Source organism: Paroedura picta, unplaced genomic scaffold (genome assembly GCF_049243985.1).
Source record: "Paroedura picta isolate Pp20150507F unplaced genomic scaffold, Ppicta_v3.0 Ppicta_v3_sca26, whole genome shotgun sequence".
In the NCBI taxonomy this organism is placed as follows: domain Eukaryota; kingdom Metazoa; phylum Chordata; class Lepidosauria; order Squamata; family Gekkonidae; genus Paroedura; species Paroedura picta.
The window spans coordinates 364206-382928 of record NW_027518623.1 but is presented as its reverse complement, the minus strand read 5'-3'; the positions used below and the strand labels follow the sequence as shown (position 1 = coordinate 382928).

At 48.2% G+C, this 18723-nt stretch overlaps 1 protein-coding gene across 3 annotated transcripts in view; it reads left to right on the top strand.

Moving 5' to 3' along the window:
- Window positions 1-18723, top strand: part of ADGRD1 (adhesion G protein-coupled receptor D1) — a 180081-nt gene that overhangs the window by 32860 nt on the left and 128498 nt on the right. For all 3 annotated transcript variants that reach the window (XM_077318836.1, XM_077318834.1, XM_077318837.1), the window contains one exon: window positions 5817-5958. In XM_077318836.1, coding sequence (XP_077174951.1) covers window positions 5817-5958 — 142 coding nt within the window. The remainder of the gene's footprint in view (window positions 1-5816; window positions 5959-18723) is intronic.

Sequence of the window (18723 nt, the reverse complement as noted above, 5' to 3'; positions counted from 1 at the left end):
TACCTCCACCTTTCTCACATGTCACCGGCTCATTTTTACACCGACAGATCAGATAAAGTGTTGGGACCTTTTACGAACTTTCTACCTGGCAACAAAGCGAGATAACATAAAGGGAACTTGGAACAACAAATCATTCAACAAGACAGTATCTTCCCTCCAGAAAAATTTTCCCAGCCCATTTATGGCAGTTAGCATATTTCTCTCCTCCTATAGCCTGTCAAAAGGTATTTATTTATCTCATCACTGTTGAGAGAAGCTGATTCTAATAGTAGCTAGGTTCTCTACCGCAGGGGTAGTCAACCTGTGGTCCTCCAGATGTTCATGGACTACAATTCCCACGAGCCCCTGCCAGCAAACGCTGGCAGGGGCTCATGGGAATTATAGTCCATGAACATCTGGAGGACCACAGGTTGACTACCCCTGCTCTACCGTCTCCTTCCCCCAGCCCCTGCTCTGACATTATATGAAATTTTTGGATTTCTCTTTGTCTCCCATTGTAACCGAAAAGAAATGCAGAGGAGTGTGGAATCAAACCAGGCTCGCCAGATTAGAAGCCTCCAGACTAGACCACAACACCAGTCTGACCCTCAGACCAGATCAGAAGTTTGTGGAGCTGATACCGCCCCTTCCTCTTCCACAGGCCGGCTATCTGGATTGTGCAGAGCAATGCAGATTGCGCCCTGGGGACACGGAATATTTCTCACCATGATATGAAGTAACGAGAAGCTGTAATTCACGGGTCGCTGGCTGTTTAAGCTGCATTATCACAACAATTTATTATGGGAGAGAGGGCTGGAATAATTACTTCCCACACATGCATAGAGATAGCGGGCGAAGAATTAATGGTTGTTTTTTTTTTTTAAGTAATGATGCCTGGATAATCTGTCAGTTTTGATTTTGGGGGTATTGCGGACCTTCTTTATGTCCGATTCTATCCGGTTTAGTTCCTGGGGGGGTGGGGAGGGGAGGGATTGAATGCTATTGGATGGAACAATTCTCATGCATGCTGCTGAAAGAAAGAAAAAATATCCAGATGCAGAGGAATGTGAAACATCTTGTACAAATGTGAGGACTCATGTACAATGTGTGTCAAAAACAGTGGCAAAACTAAGCTTCTCCCCTCCCCTTCCCAGGCCCTTGCAGTGGAGCCAATGGAGCTCTCTCACTGTGTATTTACAAGGAGTCTGATAATTGTTGTCTGTGTGGAACAAGTTGCCTCTAGACTTGGACATGTCAGTTTTCCCACCACTCCATGATTTTTTGAGGCGAAAATTAGGTCGCTCAGGGTGGCATTTTTCTTGGTACCTGCCAGTTGGGAGGTTCTTCTTCTTCAGCTGAAGATGAGCAGTGTGTATGCTGGGAAATAACAATATGCTCCTTTTAGAAGGCATTCTGTTAATCAGAATTGCTCCCTGAAATGTTGAAATTTCATTGTTAAAGGTATCACCCCCCCCTCCACTCCTTGACATTTTGTGGTCAGCTCCACCTCATGAGGCAGCCATTTTGTAGTTTTGGGGTTGTTTCCACCACATGTGGCAGCCATTTTGTAGTTTCATGGTTCATTCCATCTCATGTGGCAGCCATTTTGAGGTTTCATGGTTCATTCCATCTCATGTGGCAGCCATTTTGTAGTTTCATGGTTCTCTCTACCTCATACATCAGCCATTTTATTGTGGCAGAGGGGCACATGGGAATTGTAGTCCATGGACATCTGGAGAGCCACAGTTGAGCCACCCCTTCCCTATGGGGTCCCCATAAATTGGCTGTGACTTAACAGCACTGTCCACCAGCAGTACCTTTATGAGAACACACATATTTTCGCATACTAGTGCTGCTTATTTAAATACAGCCAGAACTTCTTGAAATTGAATCATAGATTCATAGAGTTGGAAGGGATCTTAGAGGCCATCTAGTCCAGCCGCCTGTTCAGTGCAGGATCAGCTTAAAGCACCCATGATAATTATCTATCCAGCCATTGCTTAAAGACCACCAGCAGGGAAGATCTCAACACCTTCTTAGGCAGCTGGTTTCACTTTTGAACTAATCTGACTGAATCCCCTCCCCCTCCATGATACCTGCTTGGCCTATACCTAAGCACACGCCTCCCTTAATTTTCTAGATGGCACATCTCTCTGTTCCTTGGCAAAATAAAAACTAGTATCCTATAATGGCATTCCCCCTCCCCGCTGTGACTCAAACCCCAGCCAATAATCAACAGGCAACCCTCTCCTTCTTTGCATTTTTGAATAACATGCACACCCTTTTACCATTTTGACGATTCCTTTTTCTAATGAGGATTTTACTGTTAGGACCTTTTCAGGGTGTTTCTTTCTGCATGTTAGAATTGCGCTTGCTCATCTGTCGTTAACATCGCCGGCCGGCCTTTTAAAAAGTAAATTCTTATTCCTTATTTTTAGTGCTGAACATTCTTTATCATTTCCTTGCACATGCTTAAGCCCTTAACTTTATCGCTCTCTTGCTCCGTTGGCTTAATAAAGGTTCTTCAAATGGTTTCGTTTTCTTGTAGCGAGCCCAAGAAGAATGCAGGTCGTTTCTTTTCTCTTTAGCCAGCCTGGTGTAGCGGCTAAGAACGGTGGCCTCGAATCTGGAGAATTGGGCTCGATTCCCCAGTCCTCCACATGCAGCCAGCTGGGTGACTTAGGGCTAGTCTCAGTCCTGTTAGAGCTGTTCTCACAGAGCTCTCTCAGCCTCCCCTCCCTCTGTTGTGGAGAGAGGAAGGGAAGGCGGCTGGAAGCCGCTTTGAGACTTTTTCGGGTAGAGAAAAACGGGGCATAAAAACCAACCCTGCTTCTTCATAAATTAAGAAACAAAACTCACAGAGAGCAAAATACTTTGCAACTGCTACAGACTATCTTCCTGCCACTTCCCTGTTACTGTGACAGATGTGACATTTTGAAGGCCAGAGAAAGATCTCCAGCCCTTAAGATCTACCAGCAGGTTCAAGACAATTGTGACAGACCCACTCACAACCATCGGAGGGTGTGTGGTTTCAGACCAACCTTTCTCAACTTTTTTTCCCATTGAGAAACCCCTGAAACTTTCTTCAGGCTTTGAGAAACCCCATAAGTGGCAGAATATAGTTGGCAAGCAGAGCTGTGGACACGCCCACCTGGGGCCCCTCCCCTTCCCACCCCCTCCAGGCCCATCATTGGCCATTTTGAGAGAGGTGGCCAGGTCAACATGACCATACATGGTCAACACGTCGGAACGTTCAGGTTTCCTTGTTGCCTGATAATAGATGATTTCCCCCCTACCTGTTCATGTTGCGTTGTGCCCTTGTTTGATGGAGGCCCTGGGATCTCCTATAAGGGCCACAGCCCCAAAGTGTTAAGAATGGCTACAGTCAACCGTGGTTTTGCAAAATGCCGGAATGCAACTTGTGTTTTTTTTTTTGTGATTTTCTGCCATTCTTCTCAGAGTTCACGTTTGTGAGCAAACTTTGGCCCCTGAAAAAGAAAAAAAAAGGAAAAGTGAAAACAACATTGTTATTTAAACATGGCTTGTCAAAATTCCCTCAAACTCGGAAAATATCTTCGCTGGCAGGCTGAGACGAATCAGAGCCAGCTTGGCTTCCCTCGGTATCCTGGTTTGAATTATGCTATCTTTGAGAAGCAAACATTTTTCGGGACAAGCTGGGCCTCTTTCATAACCAAACTATAAATAATGTGCCAGAACACTAATTTGAAAAATATCTATCTCTGAACTCTGGGAGGGGGAAGTTTCCCCTTTTATTGCCTTTGTTTTTGCAGAGATTTATCTTCAGGCGTTTTCTGTGAGCCCATCAAGGGACGGAATTGTCCGTTGGGCCAGCAAGTCCTTGTGAAAGAGGCATTAAAAAAACATGCAAAAAAACCATCCAAGGCTGCGACGATTCAGCTGTGGCCCACAACAGATGGCGGCAAGTTTGGGCAACTGGCAGGGCCCCCGAGACTAGCAAAAGCTCCCCCCGAGAGTGTCCCCATTCTGATGTTGCTCCCCAGAAAGTCATAGGAAGAACGAGAATCCACACAATGTTTGGGATCCCAAGGGGGGGAGGTGCGCATGCGTTCCCTAAAAATGCTTCTGAAATCCTGGAGCCAACCTGTGAGGTCTGGTCACACATTGCCAACCTGGGTATGATTGGCGCAGGGACGCGGCTAAAAAGGGCATCCCCGTGTCCGATTCTTGTAAAACGTGGGCTTCAGAGTACACCTGCTGTGATGCTAACCAGATGGTGTCCACAGTAGCTGAATCGTAACATTCCTTGACTGCCCTTTATTGTAACACACACACGCCTCTCAATGACTGAGGGATACCTAGACGGGATGATCCGCCCAGATCATGATGTCATCATGTTCCATGCTTCAGTGAACGCCTTCCCACAACCAACTGTGGTGCAGACGAATGGTCTGGGTTGACTGTTATGTGGCGGCCATTTATTTATTTCATTTTGGATTTGTATATCGCCGCTCACAGAGGTTCACAACAGTGACATAAAAACAGTACACAGTATAAAACTCTGCAACACAATTAATGCGAAGCTAAAAAACAAAACAAAAGCCAACAGCAAATAAAAACAGTAGTACACAATAGAAACTCCTCTCCACGCCCTGTTGTTGGCCCTACAGAGGAACTGGTTGGCCACTGGGGGAGACTGGATGGTCCACTGCTCTGATCCGGCTGGGCTCCTCTGATGTTCTTATGAAGGTCTTGGCCTCCCTGCCCTGTTGTTGGCCCTTCAGAGGAACTGGTTGGCCACTGTGTGAGATGGTGTCCTGGACCAGATGGACTATTGGTCTGATCCAGCAGGGCTCTTCTCATGTTCTTACATTCTTAAATGCAAGACCCGGTTGTCTCAGCTGCCAGTTAAAAATTAAGTTCTTAATTGAGTTTGTTGTCAGGGTGTAAGTTTTAGAAATAAACGTGTGCTCCGTGCAGCTGCCGAACTGGTGTGGGAACCTCCTGGGTTTTCAGCAGCCTATTTGCGTGTAGGGCTTGCAGCCCAGAGTATTTTGAAGAAGAGCCTGAAAAACCTTCTTGTTTGGGATGCTTTATGGAGCCTCTGCTTGCTTTCTTGTTGTTCTTATAATGGTGCTGCCATTTCCCTAATGCTCATAGCTCAGCACAGAGCACCTGTTTTGAAAGCCAAGAGCTCTCGAGTTCAGTCCCGGCCGTCTCTTGCTAAAAAGAGCTGGCTTTGAAGAGCCGTTCTCTCCGCCTGCCCTAAGGCCCTGGAGAACGGTTACTCGTGGCAGTGAAATAGACTGAGCGAGGTAGATAATGCCATCGGGAGAGCTGGAAAATAGTCACCCTGGAGTTGGCTGTAGGCTAATAGTGCCCATGTGGGACCTCAGTGGAGGAAAGAGGGAACTGAATTTGTCTGAGATGGAAGGAAAAAGAGACAGGCATCTGCTTGAGGTAGGGATGCCAGCCTCCAGGTGGGACCTGGGGATCCCCTGGAATTACAGCTCCTCTCCATGCTACAAAGGTCAGTTCCCCTGGAGAACATGGCTGCTTCTCAGGTAGAGAGCCAGCCTGCAGGTAGGACCTAGGGCTCCCTGGAATTACAGCTCTTCTCCATTCTACAGAGGTCAGTTCCCCTGGAGAACATGGCTGCTTTGCAGCGTGGGCTGAAGGATGCCAGCCTCCAAGTGGGACCTGGGGATCCACTGAAATTACAATTCATCTCCAGACCACAGAGCTAATTTTCCCTGGAGAAAACGGATGCTTGGGAGGGCAGACTCCATGGCAGGGATCGCAATTCGAACAGAACCAAATAACAAATTGCTAACGGGCCGCTCGTTCTGTTTTCTCAGGATCCCGGAGGCGGCTTCCTGCAGAAATTGCATGGTTTCGGCAGCCAGCTACCTGATTTCCCTGAAAGTGGAGCCGCCACCTACTCTGTCCCAAAACCTGTCCGGTTCCCCTCTTATCACCATCCATTTGACACACAAACTGGTAAGTTTCGGCGATGCTGCGGATTCTTTGACGTGTTTCTCTGCTGGGCCCTGGGCTATGTGCAACTCTGTGCTAGACTGCAAAGGGAAGTCCTCGCGCTGCATTCTGGGTACTCCTTACTCACGTGGTTCTGTCTGCAAGGCCAGGCGATACACACTGTCCAGACCGAGACAAAATGAAAAACGACCTCCCTGATTGGACGGTGTGTGGTTTGGGAGGTTTGCCTCCACTGTCTGAGGAAGGGAAGAAGAAGAAGAAGAAGAAGAAGAGGGTGGGAGTTTTGGCACACACGCTTTCTACATGGCGGAGACATTGCATGTGTTTAGGAAGAGAGAAAAAGTCATGAAAAAGGGGACATTCAGGGCAGGATCTATATCGGCCTTTGGGCTGCTGAATTTTGTTTGGCACAAGGCGAGGAGTCTGAAAACGCAATGTCGTTGGGAATCAACCCAGAGAATTTATTCTGAGCGGCTCCCAAAGAGAAGCTAATAATAAGAATAATAGAATGGTTCCATCTCTTTGCTTCTCTGATTTCAGCCGGGGCTGGACAAAAGCCTCTAAATTGTGGTTAAGATAAGTGCTTCTGCTGTGCCGGCCTCTTCCCTTGCGGATCCAGCTCTTCCTTAGAGTAGGTCACGTCCAGACTAGTTGGGCACGGCGCTTGGTGTGTCATGTTACAAGAGGGGAACTCCAGGCCCCAATCCTTCCTCTGCCAGGAAGCTCACAGGGTGAACTTGGGGTGAGCCCACTTTTTCACTCTCACCTACCTTGCAGGGTTGTTGTGAGGATACAATGGAGCCAAGAGAGCCATGTAAGCCATCCTGGGCTCCTTTGAAGAATGGGTGGAATAGAAAACAACACGATAGATAGATAAATGTACCAATGACATGTTTGGTGTTTAAAATGCGGAATTGTCCCAGTTCTGTAGAACGTTGAAGATGGTGCCATATTTCATTCCATCAACAAAGAAAACTGAAAGCTGATTGGTGCCCAATGCATCCCATTTGCATTGCTTACTCCCCTGCAACACTGTGCCCATAATACTGGTGGCAAGGGATACACATCTTATTTTCTCCTTTATTTAAAAAAAAAGTGATGCATCTAATTAAGAGTAAAACAAGTCACATACATTTACAGAATAGTTGCAGATATGTAGCGAGATTGGAGAAGTAACCAAGGTTGTGTTCATGACGGCACAGATGCTAGCCTGTAGGCACCTTCCTTGGCTCCCTTTTGCTGGGTTCAGGACTGAATCCCCCTGAAAACTTGCAGAACTCGAAGGACAGAAAAACATATGAGGAGGAACACTGGTACAGTATACAGCATTGATACTGTGTACAGCATCCAACCTGAGCATGCTTTGTCCATCTTTACAGGTAGATATCCAGGATAGATATAATTGGAAAAGCAAAGAATTCATAAATATTTCCACTGATTTCCATCCTTCGATTCCAACCTTTGGGGCAGATCTAACATATTTTATTTCAAAGAGACTTTCTAGCCACCTGCAGCTTTTTGGAGTTGTCTGGTCTTACTAGCCAAATTGCATCAGGTCGGTAAAAAGAACAGAGTGTGGAAATTGACTTTCTTCCTGTTCAGTTGCTGGGTTTTTTCCCTCTCCAAACAGAAAGTTCTGCGGAAGGGGGTCCCAAAGGACCCTTCTTTCATGATTCATTCAGCCAGCAGCGTACTTAGGGATGTCGATGTGCTGATATCTGCTAAACCTCCCAGCTCTTCGGTGGATTTCGTTTGTCTGCCTGCTTTCAAGGCAGTGTGGTTGAACTGGAGTCAGACAGAATCAATGGGCCACGAAATAAGGAGTGAGAACAGTGGTTCTCAACCTTCCTAATACCGTGACCCTTTAATACAGTTCTTCCTGTTGTGGTGACCCCCAACCATAAAATTATGCAAGCGTTCTTTCACAGAAATTAAACCAAAATTGGCCAATGGCGTGAAAATCCATTGAGAGCCAGTTTGGTGTAGCGGTTAGGAGTGCGGACTTCTAATCTGGCGAGCCGGGTTTGATTCCCTGCTCCCCCACATGCAGCCAGCTGGGTGACCTTGGGCTCGCCACGGCACTGATAAAACTGTTCTGACCAAGCAGGAATATCAGGGCTCTCTCAGCCTCCCCTCCCTCACAGGGCGTCTGTTGTGGGGAGAGGAAAGGGAAGGCGACTGTAAGCCACTTTGAGACTCTTTTGGGTAGAGAAAAGCAGCATAGAAGAATCAACTTTTCTTCTTCTTCATTATTGTACATAAATTGGGTTTTTTCCCGTGGTTTCTCAGTTCATTTCCACCTCCATGCCGATCTCACTGTTTTCCGCTGCTGCAGACAGACGAACGCTCTCTCTCGATCTACCCCGCAAGGCTGTTATGTGGATGGCAACCCCCTGCTGTGGCTGCTTGCCCTGCTGTGACCCATGTGAAAGGGTCATTTGATCCCCAAAGTGGTCTCGACCCCCAGGTTGAGAACCACTGCCCTAGGTGGAAGGAGAGCGTTTTAAAAACTACCCTGAGTTTCTTGGTCATTCTCAGCGACAGAATGCCTGCCCTTATATACGATAAATAAAGACCCTTATGACACCTTTAAGCCCGACACAGTTTAATTCTGGATATAAACCTTTTGCATGCATGCGTGTGTACTTCTTCTGAAATAATGGAAACCGAAGTCACCCACCATAGAGAGAGGGTGCAGAGGGGTGCTCTTCAATTAGACTCCAAATGCATAAGTCACGGAGCAGTAAATGCAGCCAAGACTAGATGAAGGGGATGGGTAAGACCTGTGAACAGCAGCAAATTAGCGTACAACATAATGGAGTTTACAAACAGTGCCTTCCCCGCATGGATCAGGGACATAGCCTCTCTCCTGCATCCTTTTTCCTCTTGGAGGGGCTCCCAATTCTGCCATGGGGGGGGGGATGACCCTCCACCCCCAGTCTGGCTGCTCTGGCCGCCATTGTCCTCTGCTGCGAATCCTGAAACCGGCTGTGGTGTTAGGGATCCCACGGATCCACACTCTGCTCTTGCTCTCCGCCCGCCTTCCTGTGAAACCCCGCATCCCTCTCCCACACAGGTTTGCAATCCCGCGTAACGACTTTACTTTGAAAAACTGTTATCCGCCCTGCTGCCTTTCCTTGTAAGCGGAGATCACTTCGGTAGCCTCCACGGGTTTCTTCCTTTGGCCTCCGGAGAGATTTGTGTATTATAGATTCGTCCCAAAGTGGTGGCAGGCAGAGTTGGAAGACAAGGTTGGGGTTTGGAAGGGGATGCAGTTTGAAATTCTGCGGGGATCGGCGCATTGGGCCCGGCCCGGTTTGAGCGGTGTGATTATGCACGCCGTTCCTCATTACCCAAACATCATACTTGACATCTGGGTGCTCTGGGAACTGTAAAACAGTCGCGCCGACAGATTCAAGCCCTCGCCCTCCGCTCGACCCCCTTTTCTGCCTCTTCTAAGTATAGGTTATTTCTGCTGAACTGGCTTTCCTGCCTTTTGATTTCTTTTTGCTTACACCCTGCTAAGCTGGTTGTGAGAAGCCAACATATATTTTTATTTTTTCATTTTTTTTAAAAAAAAGAGCCTGCTCTGCCTATAATTGGAATGTGATTCCTTTATTGGCTGAAACAGGAACTCTCTGCTGTACGCTGGGAGAGAACTGCTGGGGAGCCAAGAGAAGCAAACCAGGTAATTAAAGGCTCCTGTGAGTTCCTTTCAAGGACGGCCTGTTGCATCTCTGCATGAGTCTGTAGCCTTCCTTGAGAGCCAGTTTGGTGTCATGGATAGAAGTGCGGACTTCTGATCTGGAGAGCTGGGTTTGATTCCGCGCTCCCCCACATGCAGCCAGCTGGGTGACCTTGGGCTCTCCACAGCCCTGATAAAGCTCAGGGCTCTCTCAGCCTCCCCTCCCTCACAGGGTGCCTGCTGTGGGGGAGGAAAGGGAAGGCGACTGGAAGCTGCTTTGAGACTCCTTCAGGTAGCGAGAAGCGGCATAGAAGAACCAACTCTTCTGTAATATCAGGGGTCTCTCAGCCTCACCCTCCTCCCAGGGTGTCTGTTGTGGGGAGAGGAAAGGGAAAGAAATTGGAAGCTCCTTTGAGACGCCTTTGGGTAAATGAGGAACAACCAATAGCAGGCTGGATCCTGCATGCCAGCCAATAGCAATTACCTGTCCCGACGATAGACCTAAGATCCCCACTCCCGGTCGCCGCTGAACCAGATACAAAGCGGATTTCATCCTTCAAATCGGTCCTTTTCTTCCGGGGGAATTTCACTCTGTGGTCTGGAGGTGACTTGTCATTCTGGGAGATCTCCCAGCCCCATGTGGAGTTGGATGGCCTATATTCTGCTTCCAGATCTCCCACGGGGATCTGGTCTGCCACTGGTCAAAAAGGACGTTAAGTCAACGAACCGTTTGACCGAAATGTGCTGTTCGTTTGACCGAAATGTGCCGAACAGGATGCACACTATGCCTCCTAGTGTGTTTTGGAAAAGTTTTTGGTGTCTAAAAAGAAAGAGAGACAGAGATTATGTGTGTGTGTGTGGGGGGGGGGGGGAGGGAGAGGCACTAGTGCTGGACTTAACATGAAGGTATATTTGAAACAGTTATAAAAATAAATCTCCGAGCTGCCTATTAGCTGCTGGAACACAGGCAGCCTGGAACAATTCTGCCATGCCAGGAATCTCTTCAATAATTAAAGCTTTTCTTTACCGAGGGCTTTCCAGGTTTTTGCTTTTTCTTTCTTTTTTCTTTTTTCTTCTAAGGCTTTCATCCAGATTTCTGAAGGTTTGGAAACTGATGTTTTGTTTAATCTCTATACTCAGGAGATGAGAAAGCTTGCTTTTTGCGGGAGAGCGAACTATCTTTCACAAAGGACCGTGGAAGGCGTTGGCAAGGTGCAGGCTTCATGGCCATGATGAATTGCGCCAAACGGGGAAAGTTGGCTGCCTCCCCTCGCATTCGGTGGGAAGGCATTCCGGGATGGTGGACAATCTGAAATGTTGATGAGAATGTTCTGTATGATTTACAGGGAGATGTTCTTGCCCTCCAGGAGCGGCAGGGCGAAAATGCAGAGCGATATTGTTTATACAGTACGAGGCGGACAATCTTGGGGGCGACACTGTGGAGAGAAAACCATAGAGTGTCCCTGTGATTTCTTTCCCTGCTCTTTCATTAAGCATTGGCAGGCAGGGTGGGCTTCAGTGGGGTTTTGTGTTGGCAGAGTTTGACTGTGCAGAGATGGTGGAGGACCAGACTGCTTAAAGAATAAAAATAGCTTTTATTCAGAAGAGGAACATTCATGTGTTGAGAGAGAGAGAGAGAGACAGACAGACAGACAGACAGAGACAGAGAGAGACAGAGACAGAGACAGAGACAGAGAGAGACAGAGAGAGACAGAGAGAGACAGAGAGAGACAGAGACAGAGAGAGAGAGAGAGACATAGAATCATTGAATCATGGAGTTGGAAAGGGCCTCCAGGGACATCTAGTCCTACCTTCTGCACAACTCACAACTACCTACCCACCCATGATGACCCAAATTCCATGCCCACCTGATCCCCCCCCCCCCAAAAAAACCAGAATCCCTGGCCAGTCTTGCCAGGAAGAAATTTGCTCCTGAACCCAAAGTGGTGATCGACATTTCCTGGGGGGAGCAAGAAAGGGCCACAAGAGCCAAGCAGCAGAGCTGCCTGAGGCATTTTAAATGTTGTAAAGAATGCAGTATTGCGTTATTATGCAATACCATGTAGTAATAATAATAATTTAAAAAGCCCATGCCACCCTGCAGCACAGTGGCACCTCACTGCCCTGCCTGTTGTGTGGGAGCACAAAACTGGGGCGGTACAGCGGGCCAAATACTTTCCCACACAGGAGCGGGAAGTGGGGAGAAACCTACCCCAGCCCAAAGACAAGGTTGCAACCCAGCACAACATCCTCCGTGTGGTAAAGATGTAAGCCATTGGCCTGCAAAAAGTGTATGCCAGTCATTTGATGTGAAAAAGTTACTACAAGGTGTATTTTTTCTGGCAGTGAAAACTAATGTACTTCTTCTCACTTTGGGGTGCCATATGCATTAGTGCAGGGGTAGTCAACCTGTGGTCCTCCAGATGTCCATGGACTACAATTCCCATGAGCCCCTGCCAGCAAATGCTGGCAGGGGCTCATGGGAATTGTAGTCCATGGACATCTGGAGGACCACAGGTTGACTACCCCTGCACTAGAAGACACCCTCAGGTACAGGAGCAGGTATAGCGTGAGGTGCAGAGGTAGGAATAGCCGTACCCTTGCTAAAAATCTGTTGCCACCATATAATGCGATAGGAACGGCTTGGCCTCTGTTCTACGCGGCGTGGCGGGATGCTGCATTAAGGCGCGCTCCACGACACACTTCACCCAGCTGAATGAGTAGGCCTGCCAAACACTTATATTGCGGTGGCTTTACCACATCAAAGAAATGAATGTGTAAACGGAGCCTCGGTTCAAAAACATATGCAGGAAAAAAATGTAGCTTAAAAAAAACAGCTGGGATTCTTTTTTGGACAGCGGTTTGTTACCACATCAGACAACGGGTGTGGAAGCTGCTCGACGTTTGGGAGTGAAAGTGGCTGCTACCAAACGGTTTCATCCATGTGTCTCATTCTGACCCCAAAACGAGGATCGAAAAATCCGTATAATGGGGCCGGGTACAGAAAAGGGAGATGTTTCTGCAGGTCTTGGGGGAACCCCACCAGGTTTTAGAAAACCTTTAGTAATTGAAAAAAAAATTAAAGGAGGGAATCATTTTTTTTTAAAAAGGTTAAATGCTGAAGAACGAAAAGATTTGTGAGAGTTGGAGAGCTAGTGAGAACTGGACCTATACATGCCCTTCCTGTGCGCACAGAACCCCTCTGCTCGAGATGCGGATCCTGCTTCTAAGCAGAAGGGCTCCATCCCTCCCCTAACTTCTCCCAACAGGAAATCGGGTGTCAACAGTCACCATGCTGATCAATACCCACTGGGGGAAGCCAGAGCAATATCGCTAGCCTGATAAACTTCTAACTGAATCCCACAGCTATCTTATTTTCAAGAGCGGCGTGATATTGAGTTTGCTCTCTTCTCTTGCGATTTGGCATTTGTCACCTGGAGGAGGAGAGACAATCACAGGGCGCCAGGCAATCCGATTTAGCGCCGCGGCTGCATCGCCTAACGTCCAGCGCTCTCTCGCTTCTGAAATTAAGTTCTCCCCCACTCCCTCGTCCCCGGCCCTCATTGGTGAATAATAAGCATTCTCAGCGTCCAACGGGCAAGGACGGTGATGGATCGCTGAGACGGTGCCGGAATAGCTCCGAGACAGTCGAAAAGATTTTTGCTATAAGATCTTCTGTCTCCCGCCCCTCCAGGCCCTCTAAAATGTGCTTATGTCTTTTGGCGAGTGACGTGGGGGATTTCTAAGTGGCTCTCTCGTTTCGGGGGCATCAGGATTTCCGCCCGTGCGCCAAAGAGGAGGAAGCTCATGCAGAAAACACTAAACACCGTCCTTTTTTGTGTTTTGTGCTGTTGGCCTCAATTTGAAGCACCCTCGAATTCAGACCGTGGGTCATTAGCTGAAACTTGTGTATCTTTGGAGACCATGCGGGTTTGGATTAGCTGCCGCAGGGGGCGAAGGAGTGGTCAGAATCAGAATCACAGCATCATGCAGGGGTGGAAGAGACCCCAAAAGGCCAGCCAGTCCAGCCCCCCACCTTCTCGGGGACTTAAAAGCTTCACACTCCCGACAGGTGCTCCTCCAATCACCTTCAAAAAACTTCCAAAGAAGGAGACTGCCCCCACCCTCCAAGGCAGCATATTCCATCTATGGAACAGCTCTTGACGTCAGAAAATGCTTACTAATATTTAAGTGGAATCTTCTGTCCTGTAATTTGAACCCATTGCTCCTATTCCTTCTCTCATCTTACCAGCTTGGTGTCGTGGTTAAGAGCACGGCTTCTAGTGTGGTGAGCTGGGTTTGATTCCCTGCTCCTCCACATGCAGCCAGCTGGTTGACCTTGGGCTTGTCATAGCCCTGATAGTGCTGTTCTGACCAAGCAGTCCTGTCTCACCTACCTCCCTGGGTGTCTGTTGTGGCAAGAGGAAGGGAAGGCGGTTGTAAGCTGGACTCCTTCTGGTAGAGAAAAGCGGCATATACAAAAACAGCTCTTCTCCTTCCTCCTTCCTTCCTTCCTTCCTTCCTTCCTTCCTTCCTTCCTTCCTTCCTTCCTCCACCCTACAATTAACATGTTTCCAGAATAAATATTTTAGTTATTCCCACACTGCACAGTGGTGGTGGTGGGACTATTCTTAAAATCACCCTAGATATACACGTAAAAACAATGCAAAATGTGAAGTAGTTCTCATTGTCGCTCCTATCTGTGATTTAGCATGGCTTGCCGGAATCCGTCCACCTTTGAGGGGGGCGGGGGGAATGGGGGGGTTAAATTTGTGTAGCTCAAATATTAATAACCGTGGTACTTTTTTTTAAAGATGTTACGGCACTGCTAGATTTCAGATGTCAATAATTTGGCTGCTGAGATTAGAAGCGACAGCTAGAACAGCTGAGATGCAAATTGCATTCCCCTGGTCCCCGATCCCCACCCTGGGCGAACCTCCTCCTGAGAAATCAGCCCTGATGATTTCAAACTGTTTTTGTAATAGAAGTAGGGGGTTGGGTGGGGAACATTTGCAATCAATAACATCTTGATTTTGCAGTGGAGGCTGCCAAATTCAACTTTATCCTTCAAAAAAAAAGAGATCATTTTTTATTATTTCACGGTAGAGAATGCCAAAAGGAAATTAATTGAAATTACTAATGATGGGAACCGTTTAACCCCTGAAGTATTCTTCTTTTAGGATTCTATTTTAAAGAAAAGGCCAGGGAGTTTGTTCACATCTGGTCCTCTGTCCCCCCTGATATTCGTGTAGTCGTTAAGAGCGGCAGCTTTTCATCCGGTGAGCCGGGTTGATTCCCTGCTCCTCCACATGCAGCCAGCTGAATGACCTTGGGCTCATTACAGCCTTGATAGTGCTGCTGACTGAGCAGTTCTCTCAGAGCTCTCTCATTCCCACCTACATTTCTTTGGGCAGTGAAAAGTGTGGTATAAGAACCGACTTTTCTTCTTCTTCTTCTTCTTCTTCTTCTTCTTCTTCTTCTTCTTCTTCTTCTTCTTCTTCTTCTTTCTTCTTTCTTCTTTCTTCTTTCTTCTTCTTCTTCTTCTTCTTCTTTCTTCTTTCTTCTTTCTTCTTCTTCTTCTTCTTCTTCTTCTTCTTCTTCTTCTTCTTCTTCTTCTTCTTCTTCTTCTTCTTCTTTTGTAATCCTGCCAACCGATAAGACCTATGTACCCGGTTGAGCGGCTGCAGAGGCATTATATCCATTTGAGGCCCCACTTTTAAACCTCAAGGAGTATTTCTAACCCAAGGGTAGCCAACCTCCGGGTGAGGCCTGGAGATCTCCTGGAATTACAGCTCATCTCCAAACTATAAAGATCAGCTCTCAAAAGGATATAATGCCTCTGCAGCCAGCTAACCAGCCATGTAGCACCCCCGGCCTATTTCAGGTCAAGAAAACATTGCAGGAAGGAGGTAAGGTGGCCAGATAGGTGTAGGTTCATGTTCTGGAATTCCACACTTCTCGATTCTGATTGGATCAGTTGTGCACAGAGAGGCCTCCTCTTAGGGTGGCCAGCTTCCACATGAGGCACTAAACCCACACCAAACCATAAGCTGGCGCGCATTGCATTCCAGCACGAAACGGGCTTTGCTACTATTTTTACATGCAAATGACATGATCTGTGTCAATACCATATAGTTTGCGCATCAGAATTGTGCAGTGCATGCACTGACGATACACACACACACACACATACAAAAACCACATCAGAAAGCAGAGAAATGAAATTCTAGACCAGACTTTCTCAACTTTCTTTTTTTAACCATTGAGAAAGCCCTGAAACATCCTTCAGGCTTTGAGGAACCCCAGAAGTGGCGCGATCATGCAGAATAGGGTTGGGAAGCAGAGCTGTGGACACGCCCACCCAGGCCCCTCCCCTTCCCACCCCCTCCAGGCCTGTCATTGGTCATGTTGGGAGGTGGGAGGCAGGTCGACAGGACCGTATATGGTCATAGCACCTGATAAATGTTGAACAATTAAAATATATATATATATAATTAATTAACTCCCACCTTTTCGGGAAAACTTTCTGGGCCCGTCAAGCAACCCCAGGGTTTCACAAAACCCTGGTTGAGAAAGCCCGGGTTAGGCTGAGAGAATATGAGTGACCCAAAGCAGCCCTGCAAGCATTACGACAGCGTCAGGATTTGAATCTTGCTCTCTGAAAAGTGGATTAACACCAAAGTAAGGGCACAACGTTGTGTGTGGAAGGAGAGAGGGACAGATCATGGAAGGGCCTTCCAGGGCTCTGGGTTACAGACCCCCAACCTTCCCTCCCTTGGAGAAATCCATGTGCCTTCCGATACATTGAACCTCAAAGCCAGGCATCGTTGACCAGTCAAAAACTTGCTTCCCGTCAGGGGTGTGCAGCCTGAAATCAATGACAACACATCGATAACATGAGCAGGGCCTCCCTCTAACACATCTTGACAACGTTTGACATCTTTGCACTGCTGCTTTGCACCCTCCCCTTACGGACGCATCCCATTGGCCCAGCTGTAATTGGATTTCCTCTTTGCTTACGCGCAAAACATCCCGGTGAAAAACGAGAGCTTGAAACCATCCATTGGAGGTGTCGAGGCCTCTGAGCTTATGCACGAATGATACCTTCTCGTCTGCAAAGCCACTCTGCGGTCCTTCCGAGTGCCGGCCCTTAAGATGGATTGAGGCCTGGGAAATATTTCCCCTCTCAACGATGGCAAATCTGCATCTGCATGCAGCTGGAGACCCTTGAGGGAGAAACGTGGTCAGAGCTGGAATGGCTCACTTGGGGAAAACATGAGCGGAGGCTTCATTGATTTCCGTGAGATCGCTTAGATTCGAATTCAGCAGCCCCTCAGAGACCAACCAAAGCTTCAGGGTCTAAGGCGGTGATTCTCAACCAGGGATCCGCGGACCCCTGAGGGTCTGCAGGAGCTCCAGAGGGGGTCCGTGGCCTTTCCCCTCCTGCCTTAAATGGACAGGGTCCCAAGCTAGGGAACTGTCCAGCTCTGCCTAGAGGGCTCAGTGGGTAGGCTGTGGATATATAAACCAAAGGGGGGAGAGTCAATTGTGGCATGGCATGGGAGGCCTGGCTTTTCTTCTTAGCATCTGCATTTCTTTCTGGCCTACATGAGGTGGAATCACCGTAGTAGTAGTAGTAAAGACAGGGGGAGGGAGTAAAAGGAGGGCGACAGGCAGAGGTGGGGATGTCACTTCCGGGAGCATGGCTGGGAGGGGTGGCCAGCCGACACCACTTCTTAACAGGACTGAGACTAGGCCAGTGTCACCCAGCTGGCTGCAGGTGGAGGAGCGGGGAAAGCTGCCGCATTTAACTGCTCCACCGAGCCGGCGTAGAGGCATTGGCGGCAGAAAATTATTATCCCTGCTCATCTCCAAGGCATTCCATTTCTTGAACTTGTGAATGAACTGCAGTTCCGCAGTCTCACGTTGTAGTCTCCCCTTGAAGCTTCTCAGATCAAGGGCTGCCGCTCTCCGATCAGCAAAGGGATGAGCTGGAAGATTAAAATGGTTTTGGAGGGTTGCACCTGAAAACTATCTTCAGGGGGAAAAACGGCTGCTTTGGAGGGTCCACGTCGTATTCTGCTGAGGTCCCCCCCACCTTCCCAAACGTCATTCCCTGGTCTCCAGGCATTTCCCAAGCCAAAGGCAGCAACCTCACTAACTGCAAGCTGGAATGGGCGAACTGGTTTTGACTGGTGAATCTGGGCAAGAGCCGAAGAGTTCACGCTTCTCCAATCCCGCAGCCCTGATCCCAATTTCAGCTCCACTCGAGGACGCCTGTTTCTTCTCTAGACAGGCCCTGTCTATCACGGCTCAGGATATACATCCCCCCCCTTCCATTTTTGACAGTCGCATGCACAAGGACATGCAGTGCAGCTGACAAACGGGTTAGCAGAGAGGTGAGGAGTCGCCGTCTCTCCCCCGCCCCCTCCCCGAAGCAGGTGCAAGCCAGTTTTTCAAGCGCATGATGTTCTGAGCCTTTCTGGCTGAGTGTGTTGGGAAGGATAACCCGCAATGTGGGAGGCAATCATTTTCGGAGTCAGAAGAACAAGCTGGAATTTTCTAATTGCTTGGTTGGTGCCAATTGATTAGCCTGGGGGGGCCAGAGAGGCGCTCCGGAGACTGCTGGAGGCAACGTGGGAGGTTAAAAAACATAATTTTGAGGTCTTGTTTACTTGATTTGAAAACACCGGGGGTGTGCATGCGTGTGTGTGTGTGTGTGTGTGTGTGTGTAGGGGGGGGGGAAGTGGAGTTGTTGACTTAGAGCCGAGCTGGCAGCCGGCCCACGTTGTCATGCTGTATTGCTTCATTTGTCATTTATTAGGGCAACTTAATGCCTCGCTTTTTGGCCCAGGCCAGGCCCAAAGGGGCTTATAACTGGGTTTAAACAAACAATCTAAACAAATGAAATAGCATTCAAATATTGATTAAGGTTATTTCTATTCTGCCTCTCCATGGAGCCTGAGGCAAGCAAATATCATGGAAGCATGGTGCAGTGGTTTAGAGTCCCCAGTGGAGAACGGGGTTTGATTCCACACTCCTCCACATGCAGCTTGCCGTGTGACCCTGGGCCAGTCACAGTT